This window comes from Cetorhinus maximus, chromosome 21 (assembly GCF_964194155.1).
Source record: "Cetorhinus maximus chromosome 21, sCetMax3.hap1.1, whole genome shotgun sequence".
NCBI lineage: Eukaryota > Metazoa > Chordata > Chondrichthyes > Lamniformes > Cetorhinidae > Cetorhinus > Cetorhinus maximus.
In genome coordinates, this window is record NC_135899.1 from 95,058,334 (window position 1) to 95,070,426 (window position 12,093).

General features: G+C 42.5%; 1 protein-coding gene across 3 annotated transcripts in view; it reads right to left on the minus strand.

Annotated features, from left to right (window-relative positions):
• Window positions 1–5,934: 5,934 nt before the first annotated feature.
• The window catches only part of bsdc1 (BSD domain containing 1), a 67,772-nt gene continuing 61,613 nt past the window's right edge, over window positions 5,935–12,093 (minus strand). For all 3 annotated transcript variants that reach the window (XM_078567512.1, XM_078567511.1, XM_078567513.1), the window contains exon 11: window positions 5,935–7,878. In XM_078567512.1, the coding sequence (XP_078423638.1) occupies window positions 7,846–7,878 (33 nt within the window). In that variant the 3' untranslated portion in view covers window positions 5,935–7,845. The remainder of the gene's footprint in view (window positions 7,879–12,093) is intronic.

Here is a 12,093-nt window from a genome sequence, read left to right on the forward strand (position 1 = left end):
TTTGGCACCACTCAAGGGCCTTGATAGCTTCACTGTACATTACTACCTTTCTTGGCTTTATATCCAATTAATATTGTATACCATAGCTTTCAATAGCATTTGATAAAACATAAGAGATATAATTTTTCTAATTGTATCAGGTGGGTAGCTGGTTGGCTAGACTTCAAAAATGCTTAATTGGCTGTAAAGTGTTTTTGGATATCCTGAGGTCATGATCTACTAGATATACATGCAAGTCACCCAAAGGACAGCCCCTCAACACAGCATTCCCTCAATATTGCATTGAAGGCTCAGCATGGATTGTGTACAAGCGCCTTCCCATGCCTTCTGACTCAGGTGAGAATGACACCTCAGTGCAGTATTGAACAAGTGCTACCACTGAGACAACAGAGCCAATAACAATCCTTTGCAAGTCTCCAGACCCTGAAAATTTGAACAGGATTATCAATAAGAAATAAACAAGCACAAAAAGGATCCAGTTGATTGGACTTTTGGGGCTCAATTTGTCAAAGCATGGAGCCACAGTCTAGTCAGTGCTCGATGAGATCATGAGGTTCTGCCTCATTACAGACAGATGCATTACTAGGCAATGAAAAGCAATGCTCATAGCCATTACAACAAAAGTTTTTATACTATTTGATACATATCTTGCGTTAAGATATAACAATAGTTTTAACTAGCCACATTAGTTTGTAGATATTTGCACTTACATAAATTGAATACTTTATTTTTAACTCGAGGCCTCAGCATTACTTTTACTATTTTACCAATGACTATTAGAAAATTGGCATTAAAAGCAATCCTAGCAAGTATGTTTGAGTGTGTGAAACCAGTAGATCTCAGATTGGAAGCCCACACAAGAATGTTTCCAAAGTCTAGCATTTAATTCTTAAATCAACACTCAGTAAAAAAAAAACAAATATGACAATCCTGCATTGTACTGCAAGTTTATAGTAACACATGGCAATTCATCTTCCAGAACATGACCTTTCACAATTCATTTCAATTTTAATTTCTGCTAGCTCAAAGTGATGGAGCATAAGTTATTTCAGAAAAAGTAAAAATTAGCTTTTTGTTCCACTGGTATCAGATTGGAGGGGGGAAAACATGGGAAAGGAGGGAACGTGGGAAAGGAGGGACAACTTCCTCTACGAAGTGGTGTGTTAAGGCGAGATAGGAAAGAGAGTTCTAGAAATTACAATATAAGTCCAAATGTAAAGATTTAAACACAAATATTCATAAAACACTGAAATCTTTGATTGTGCCATTGCTGTTTGTTGTCCAACATACAAACATGAATTAAGAGCAGGGGTAGGTCATTCGACCCCTCAAGCCTGCTCGCCATTTGATACAATCATGATTGTTGCCTCAAATCCATGTTCCTACCTACACCCTATACCTTTTGACTCCCTTCTTAGTCAAGAATCTATCATTTTTGCTTTATTCTTTCATGGGATGTGTGCATGGCAGGCACGGGCAGCATTTGTTGCCCATCCCTAAATGCCCTTGAACTGAGTGGCTTGCTAGATCTTTTCAGAGGGCAGTTAAAAGTCAACCATATTGCTGTGGGTCTGGAGTCACATGTAGGCCAGACCGGGTAAGGATGGCAGATTTCCTTCCCTAAAGGATATTAGTGAACCAGATGGATTTTTACAACAATTGATCATAGTTTCATTACCGAGACTAACTTCATAATTCCACATTTATTAACTGAATTTAAATTCCACCAGCTGCTGTGGTGGGATTTGAGCCCATGTCCCCAGAGCATTAGCCTGGGCCTCTGGATTAATAGTCCAACAACAATACCACGACGTCACCATCTCCTCTAACCCTGGCTTTAAAATATTAAATGACCCTGCCTCCACCACTCTCTGAAGAAATTTGCACAGGCTCATGACCCTCCAACAAAAGATTTCTTCTCAATTCCGGCTAAAATGAACTGGGAAATTAGGTTAAGGGATAGGTCAGTAAAGGTGTAGTGGCAGACATTTAAGGAGAATACTTCATAACACAGAAGCACAGAATCTCTCAGTGCAGAAGAGACCCTTCGGCCCATCGAGTCTGCACCAACACATGAGAAACACCTGACCTACCTACCTAATCCCATTTACCAGCACTTGGCCTTGAATGTTATGACGTGCCAAGTGCTCATCCAGGTACTTTTTAAAGGATGTGAGGCAACCCACCTCCACCACCCTCCCAGGCAGCGTATTCCAGACCTTCACCACCCTCTGGGTAAAAAAGTTTTTCCTCACATACCCCCTAAACCTCCTGCCCCTCACCTTGAATTTATGTCCCCTTGTGGCTGACCCTTTAACTAAGGGGAACAGCTGCTCCCTATCCACCCTGCCCATGCCCCTCATTACCTTGTACACCTCGATCAGATCACCCCTCAGTCTCCTCTGCTCCAACGAAAACAACCCAAGTCTATCCAACCTCTCTTCATAACTTAAATGTTTCATTCCAGGCAACATCCTGGTGAATCTCCTCTGCACCCCCTCCAGTGCAATCACATCCTTCCTATAATGTGGCGACCAGAACTGCACACAGTACTCCAGCTGTGGCCTCACCAAGGTTCTATACAACTCGAACATGACCTCCCTACTTTTGTAATCTATGCCTCGATTGATAAAAGCAAGTGTCCCATATGCCTTTTTCACCACCCCATTAACATGCCCTTCAGAGATCTATGGACACACATGCCAAGGTCCCTTTGTTTCTCAAAACTTCCTAGTGTCATGCCGCTCATTGAATACTTGTCAAATTAACTCCTTCCAAAGTGTATCACCTCACACTTTTCAGGGTTAAATTCCATCTGCCACTTATCTGCCCATTTGACCATCCCGTCTATATCTTCCTGTAGCCCAAGACAATCAACCTCACTGTTGACCACCCGGCCAATCTTTGTGTCATAACATTCAAGGTACATTCCAGTGAGAAAGAAAGGCTAGGGGAAGGACGCATGATCGGTGGTTAACTAAAGAAGTTAAAGCGTACAATTCACAAAGATTAGTGGCAGGTCAGCAGATTGGACAGAACATAAAAAACAGCAAAAAATGACTTTAAAAAACGTGGGTGAAATTAGAGTATGACAGAAAGCTAACTAGAAATCTAAAAATAGATAGAGTTTCTACAGGCATTTAAAAAGGAAAAGAATAACTAAAATAAGCATGGGTCCTCTAGGGAATGAATATTGGAAAACAAGGAAATGGCAAATGAAATGAACATTTTTTAAAAATTCATTCATGGGATGTGGGCATTGCTGGCTGGGCCAGCATTTATTGCCCATTCCTAACTGCCCTTGAGAACTGAGTGGCTTGCTTGGCCATTTCTGAGTCAACCACACTGATGCGGGTCTGGAGTCACGTGTAGGCCAGACCGAGTAAGGGCAACAGATTTCCTTTCCCAAGAGGACATTAGTGAACCAGATGGGTTTTTATGACAATCGACAATGGTTTCATGGTCATCATCAGACTTTTTAATTCCAGATTTTTTTTTATTATTGAATTCTAATTTCACCATCTGTCGTACTGGGATTCAAACCCATGTCCCCAGAGCATTACCCTGGGTGTCTGGAGTACTAGCCCAGTGATAATACTACACCACCTGACTGTAGAATACGCAAATAACACCCCAGAAATAATTGTAAATCAAGAGGTGAAAGGGAGGGTGGAAATCAAAACAATTTCTAACAAAATTCTTACAGGGCGTGACAAGGTGAATGTAGATAGGATGTTTCCCCTGGCTGGTGAGCCTAGAACCATAGGACACAGTCTTAGAATAAGGGGCAGGCCATTTAAGTCTGAGATGATGCAGAATTTCTTCACTCAGAGGGTGGTGAATCTTTGGAATTCTCTGCCCAGAGGGCTGTAGAGGCTCAGTCATTGAGCATGCTCAAAACCAAAATCGATAGATTTCTGGATACTAATTACATCAAGGATATGCTTGCCACTATGCACTGGTGAGGCCAGTGAATGTTGAAGGCGATGGTTGGGGTGCCAATCAAGCAGGCTGCTTTGTACTAGATGGTGTCAAGCTGCACTCATCCAGGTAAGTGGAGAGTGTTCCATCACACTCGTGACTTATGCCTTGTAGATGATGGACAGGCTTTGGGAAGACAGGAGGGGAGTTACTCGCTGCAGAATTCCCAGCCTCTGACATGCTCTTGTAGCCACCATATTTATTTGGCTGGTCCCGTTCAGTTTTTGGTCAATGGTAACCTGCCACAATGTTGATAGAGGGGGATTCAGCAATGGTAATGTCTTTGAATGTCATGGGGAGATGGTTAGATTTGATCTTTTGGAGAGGGTCATTGCCTGGCACTTGCGCGATGCGAACATTACTTGCCACTTAGCACGGGCCTAAATGTTGTACTTGTCAGCCCAAGCCTGGATGTTGTCCAGGTCTTGCTGCATATGGGCTCGGACTGCTTCAGTATCTGAAGAGTCACGAGTGGTACTGAACATTGTGCAATCATCAGCGAACATCCTCACTTTTGACCTTATGATGGAGGGAAGGTCGTTGATGATGCAGCTGAAGATAGTTGGGCCCAGGACACTGCCCTGAAGAACTCTCAAGTTAAGCTTGGCAAAAAAGAGTGATTTTAGACACAAAAGGACACAGAATTTTCAGCCTCTTAAAGATGGTTAAGTAAGTCTGATGAAAATGCATCTTTTCTTAAGAGGCAAAAATTGAAAATATGTACAAGTACAAACTATTTGCTTTATATTGAAAGTATAGAATTACAGATAGGAAGTATTGGTATACAGGAACATAATTTAGAGGAATATCTGCAAGACACAATTCAAGAGAATGTAATGCAAGTGAGTCACATGCTTCATTCTGTATTCAGGACTTTGAGACACAACTGGGCCTTGCTGCTGGATGGGTCTACAAGAGGTTTGCTTAATGTAAATGTCAGTCACAATCTCTCAGGCCATGACAACAACATTCTTCCCAGGTCGTAAAATACCAACTGCAAATAACCCACTGAATCTCAAATTACATTTTTAGTTTGAGGTTCTCTTTTAAGAGTCTGATAAAAATAAAGCAAGAATTGTAATGTGAATACACATACAAAATGGATACTGTAAATCACAACATAAGTTGATCCCATGTTGCCAGAGCCAAAAATCATGTTTTTGTACATACTTGATGTATGAGTCAACCCCCCTTTTCAGCCACAACATGCTATGCTCATATTTGTAGTCAGCCTCAATTTTTTCACCCCATAGATGCATGTTTTACTCACTAATACCTTATAACCATATGCAAGGGATGAAGCGGGCGACAGCCAGGCTATGATGCAAAGATGCATGGGAGTTTAAGACATGCCCAATCTTTGCAACGGACGTCAATGACATTTCAAAATGGTGATCACCCACACCCTTTTTTTAAATTCATTCATGGGATGTGGGCGTCACTGGTTAGGCCAGCATTTATTGCCTTCTTGAACCGCTGAAGTTCATGCGATGTAGGTACATGTGCTGTTAGGAAGGGTGTTCCAGGATTTGGACCCAACAACAGTGAAGGAATGGTGATATATTTCCAAGTCAGGATGGTGAGTGACTTGGAGGGGAACTTCCAGGTGGTGGTCTTCCCATCTATCTGCTGCCCTTGTCCTTGTAGATGGTATTGGCCGTGGGTTTGGAAGGTTCTGTCTAAGGAGGCTTGGTGAGTTCCTGCTGTGCATCTTGTAGATGGTACACACTGCTGCTACTGTGCATGAACCATGCCAGCGGTTCACTTTTATACCCTGTGTATAAATTGTCCCCCATTTTTGGAGGGATTTTCCAAGATTTTAAAAGTCAACTTATATGTCGACATCTACGTGACCTAAAATGTTCTCTCAGCCCATTTTGAAAGAAACAAAACATCTGTCAGTAGAAAGTTATTTCAAGTAGAAAGCTTTTTCAATATACTCTGTACCAAGTGTGAAAACAGTAAGCAATAAATTTTTATTTTGTTTAAAACAAAGAAAAAAAATTAAGTCTTATTTACAGCTAAGCCTCTCCAACAGAAAGTGCAGGTACCATAATTTCCAGGTTAGTCCGGGTTTATTTAGGATATTAGTAACAATACATGATAGAAGGGGGTTTGTGTGGGGAGAGGGGGGGTGGAAAATCACACCCCAGTAAATAATCTTTAGAGTTAAGCAACACTCCATTCATCACTTCCAGCCGTGGCCAGAAAGGAGAGGTCACACATTACTGCTTCAACCTATTGTTACATTGCTCAAATCTGCTCTCTAGACAGAGTTTAGAAGCAGTGAATTCCGACACATGTATTGTGGTTTCAAAAAACGTGCCTTCCATTTACTGAAATACTTGCACCTGTCATATTAATATGACTGAAAGTTTATTAAAGAAATAAAGACAAGCAGCAAATACTCAGCAGTTCAAGCAGCTTGTCAAGAAAGCACAAATCAGTCGACAATTTGGTTACAAAATATTTGAAGACGCACCTTGTATCTGAAATATCAACTGGCTTTTATGCTCTTTTGGCAAATGCTTCCTGGTATGTTGAGCATCTCCAGTGTTCTCGGTTTTTGTTTCAAGTTTCCAGAATGCAATATTTTGCTTTTTGAATATGTTGTATCTGTTTTACATTTACCTTTTCAGATTTCAAGCATGTTGACATCCAATGGACAATTCAATCATTTGTACAGAAACATTGGTAATGATACACTTCAGTACTGAAGGCACAAGCAGTGTGCAGCACAATGGATATTAGTGCTTTCAATTCACTCAAATACTACAGTTTTTCCAAAGCATACTGGACTGCTTCATTTTTTAGTTTGCTTTAGAGCAAGTTGTTGCCGTGTTACCATTTAATAGGGAGATTTGGTCAATGAGCCAAGAGATTTCTGAGCTGTTGTCACACTTGCTTCCTAATCCATTTATGGGATCAATACAACAATCCCATTTTTCCTTCTTCTCATTTCTCTCCAACACCTCCTCCCTGAAACAGGTGAAATATTAAGCAATCAGCTCTTCAGCTGGAAAAACTACAAACCTTAATTTAGTTGACAGATTAACCTTCTGAGGCTTCTGCTACCTTTATCACCACGAATATGACAAAGTCAATTGTCCTTTAAGGGTTCCGTAGAGGTTTCAATAAAACACCATTCAAAATTTACAGAGTAGCAAATCTGTAGAAGTGTATGATTGGTTACAAGCAACTTGAAAGGTTTAAAAAAAATTCAGTACTCAAAAGATTTAAAATCCCAGGTAGCTCAGGCATCAAAATTATAACCCTCTTCTTGGGAACCCTCCAGCTTTAAAAGAGCTTTTGCTCCATCACTACTCAGCAAAATGGAGGAATTCAATTTCCAATTAGCATTTTAAACTGACATTTTGTTTCATTTAAAAAGTGCTTAAACACCAAAAGCATCAGTCAATTAACTTTGTATAATTTAAATTTAATAGATGTAAGTGCAAATCTGTAAAAGATCTAAGGGAATTTGAATTACAAAACTAATGGTTTCCCATATCTGAAAGCTAGAAAATGCATATTTAAAATATATATTGCACAACCAACCAGCTGTTAATTACACAAAAACAAAACACCATTAGAAACAGGAATAGCAATGTCTCCCACTGAATATAACTTTAGTCTAAACAATGAAATATAACCCATGCTCCTTAGTCCTTTGTAATTACATGCTAAAAAGCCTGCTATATGATTCAATAGCATGCAGTATAAAACATGTTACCCTAGCTTATTGAAGCAATGGCACAGGAAACCTGTATATACACTACAGGCTAAGAATATAAACACAATGCTCATTACATTAGAATGAAAGAATTCAAGAAATCAACTGAAGCAGCAACGTCCAATTTCATTTTATTCCCAATCTTCCCAGTCTTCATCTTCCAGCTGAAACAAACCAGGTTTCTAAAATTAGAATTAGTCATCAATAGCTTTTAGCAGTTCTTATATAATTAAGCAGCAAAGGTACATTCTACAAATCACCACAAAGCTAAAATATTCAGAAGCACCAATCATACCAGCAATCACAATTTTTTTTTATAACCGTCTTGCTGCACATACTGAAATGTTAATAACTTGCACCCGCAGCTTGGTAGCCTGTTGTCAGTTATAAAGTAATGTTTCTTCCCCCCCTCTTCGATTCACTTTTAAATGTTCAATGTTACCACAAAATACAGAAACATAAGCAGGGTTGGCCAGAAAAAGTCAATCAATTGAAATTTAAAACTCATGTAGTGAAGATCTCCTCTTTCCAATCCAAATCTGCCATAATAAACGAGTGGCTAATATTTAAGGCTTCAGGTTAGGATGGTTTCATGAAATGAGCCCTTATAGTTTATGAGAGAAAATAAAGCTTTCTAAATTATCTTTGTCCATTTCTTCCCCTCTCCACAACTCTCTGGGGTATGCAATAAGTAATAAATAAAAAAAAACCTCAAGCCTCTTCATATTGGAAAGAAATAGTCCATGTGTTAGAGGATTTAGGAGAATCAGCTGAAGGCACAATTCATAAAAGTAAGTTTTCAAGAAGGCTTAAAAGGAGATAATGGAAGTAACACAATGAAAGGAATTAGGGAGTTTGAGGGTGGAGACAAGATGGTTGAAAACTCTTGCCAAAAAGCAAGGAATGCATTGAGGAGATACACAAGAGCCCAGAATCATAGATACAAGATGGCAGAAGGGATGGAATTCAATTCAACTGAGAGCTGGGAGACAGTGCAGGTCAGCAAGAATAGGGATGTTGGGTGAGTAAGACAACACGGGCAGCAGAGGTTTAAACAAATTTAAGTTTGCATAAGTAAAAGCTCAAGAGGCTAGAGAGGTTACTTGAGAAGTCACCTTGAGGTAATGAAAAGATGGAGAAGGATTTCTGCAGGAGGAGGAATGAAATGTTGGCAAAGGCTGGTAATGTTTCAGGGAAGGGAGCATGTTGGCATGGAAGCTCAGCTCAGAGTTGAGCAGGAGACTTGAGTTGTATGTGGTTTATCCTGACAGAACAGTTAGAAACAGCCACAAGAGTAGAGTTTTAGGTGAAGCCAAAAGTACAATATCTAAAAATGGATATAGCTATAGGCAAAACAAAAACAGAATTACCTGGAAAAACTCAGCAGGTCTGGCAGCATCGGCGGAGAAGAAAAGAGTTGACGTTTCGAGTCCTCATGACCCTTCAACAGAACTGAGTAATATTAGGAGAGGGGTGAAATATAAGTTGGTTTAAGGTGGGGGGGGGTGGGGGGAGAGAAGTTGGGGTGGGTGGTTGTAGGGACAAGCAAGCAGTGATAGGAGCAGATAATCAAAATATGTTACAGACAAAGGAACAAAGAGGTGTTGAAGGTGGTGATATTATCTAAGAGAATGTGCTAATTAAGAATGGATGGCAGGACACTCAAGGTACAGCTCTAGTGGGGTGGGGTGGAAAGACTGACAGGGCATTACAGGTATAGATTTAAAAATAATGGAAATAGGTGGGAAAAGAAAAATCTATATAAATTAGAAAAAACAAAAGGGAGGGGGAAGAAACGGAAAGGGGGTGGGGATGAAGGAGGGAGTTCAAGATCAAAAGTTGTTGAATTCAATATTCAGTCCGGAAGGCTGTAAAGTGCCTAGTCGGAAGATGAGGTGCTGTTCCTCCAGTTTGCGTTGGGCTTCACTGGAACAATGCAGCAGGCCAAGGACGGACATGTGGGCATGAGAGCAGGGTGGAGTGTTGAAATGGCAAGCGACAGGGAGGTTTGGGTCTTTCTTGCGGACAGACCGCAGGTGTTCTGCAAAGCGGTCGCCCAGTTTACGTTTGGTCTCTCCAATGTAGAGGAGACCGCATTGGGAGCAACAAATGCAGTAGACTAAGTTAGGGGAAATGCAAGTGAAATGCTGCTTCACCTGAAAGGAGTGTTTGGGCCCTTGGACGGTGAGGAAAGAGGAAGTGAAGGGGCAGGTGTTGCATCTTCTGCGTGGGCATGGGGAGGTGCCATAGGTGGGGGTTGAGGAGTAGGGGGTGATGGAGGAGTGGACCAGGGTGTCCCAGAGGGAATGATCCCTACGGAATGCCGCCGGGGGGTGAAGGGAAGATGTGTTTGGTGGTGGCATCATGCTGGAGTTGGCGGAAATGGCGGAGGATGATCCTTTGAACGCGAAGGCTGGTGGGGTGATAAGTGAGGACAAGGGGGCCCTATCAAGTTTCTAGGAGGGAGGAGAAGGCGTGAGGGTGGATACGCAGGAGATGGGCCGGACACGGTTGAGGGCCCTGTCAACGACCGTGGGTGGAAAACCTCGGTTAAGGAAGAAGGAGGACATGTCAGAGGAACTGTTTTTGAAGGTAGCATCATCAGAACAGATGCGACGGAGGCGAAGGAACTGAGAGAATGGGATGGAATCCTTACAGGAAGCGGGGTGTGAGGAGCTGTAGTCGAGGTAGCTGTGGGAGTCGGTAGGCTTGTAATGGATATTGGTGGACAGTCTATCACCAGAAATTGAGACAGAGAGGTCAAGGAAGGGAAGGGAAGTGTCAGAGATGGACCATGTGAAAATGATGGAGGGGTGGAGATTGGAAGCAAAATTAATAAATATTTCCAGGTCCCGGCGAGAGCATGAAGCAGCACCGAAGTAATCATCGATGTACTGGAGAAAGAGTTGTGGGAGGGGGCCGGAGTAGGACTGGAACAAGGAATGTTCCACATACCCCATAAAGAGACAGGCATAGCTGGGGCCCATGCGGGTACCCATAGCCACACCTTTTATTTGGAGGAAGTGAGAGGAGTTAAAGGAGAAATTGTTCAGTGTGAGAACAAGTTCAGCCAGACGGAGGAGAGTAGTGGTGGATGGGGATTGTTCGGGCCTCTGTTCAAGGAAGAAGCTAAGAGCCCTCAGACCATCCTGGTGGGGGATGGAGGTGTAGAGGGATTGGACGTCCATGGTGAAGAGGAAGCAGTTGGGGCCAGGGAACTGGAAATTGTTGATGTGAAGTAAGGTGTCAGAGGAATCACGGATGTAGGTGGGAAGGGACTGGACAAAGGGAGAGAGAAGGGAGTCAAGATACCGAGAAATGAGTTCCGTGGGGCAGGAACAGGCTGACACAGTCGGTCTGCCGGGACAGTTCTGTTTGTGGATTTTGGGTAGGAGGTAGAAGCAGGCCGTCCGAGGTTGGGCGACTATCAGGTTGGAAGCTGTGGGAGGAAGACCTCCAGAGGAGATGAGGTCAGTGACAGTCCTGGAAACAATGGCTTGATGTTCAGTGGTGGGGTCATGGTCAGGGAGAGGTAGGAGGAAGTGTCTGAGAGTTGACACTCAGCCTCCGCGAGGTAGAGGTCAGTGCGCCAGACAACAACAGCACCACCCTTGTCAGCGGGTTTGATGACAATGTTGGGGTTGGACCTGAGAGAATGGAGTGCAGTAAGTTCAGAGAGAGACAGATTAGAGTGGGTGAGAGGAGCAGAGAAATTGAGATGACTAATGTCACGCCGACAGTTCTCAATGAAAAGATCAAGAGAAGGTAAGAATCCAGAGGGAGGGGTCCAGGTGGAGGGAGAATATTGGAGGTGGGTAAAAGGATCTGTTTAACGGGGAGAGGACTCCTGCCCAAAGAAGTGAGCACGGAGACGAAGACGGTGGAAGAAGAGTTCAGCATCGTGCCGAGCCCGAAATTCATTGAGATGAGGGCGTAAGGGTTTGAAAGTAAGTCCTTTGCTGAGCACTGAACATTCAGCATCGGAGAGGGGAAGGTCAGGGGGTATAGTGAATACACGGCCGGGGCTGGGATGGAGGGTCCTAGATGGGTGTTGGTGTCGATGAGTTGTTGGAGATTGCGTTCCTTAGCACTTGAGAGAAAGAGAAAAAGTTTCTTGTTGAGGCGTCGGATGAGACGAAGAATAAAATGAAACTGGGGGCACGCGCAGCTTTGAAAAAGGGTGCGGCAGTGCTGCTGGAGCGAGAGGTCGAGTGTGTTCATATGGCGGCGCAAGGCAGTGAGTGTGGATCTAAGTGTTAATCTTTTATACCAACAATTTTTAATGAGGCATGGCATTGTATGGATATAATATGCTACTCTATGTTATCACGATACTGTCAAAAAGGCATCCTCTAATACTAAACAAAATAAAAACAGAA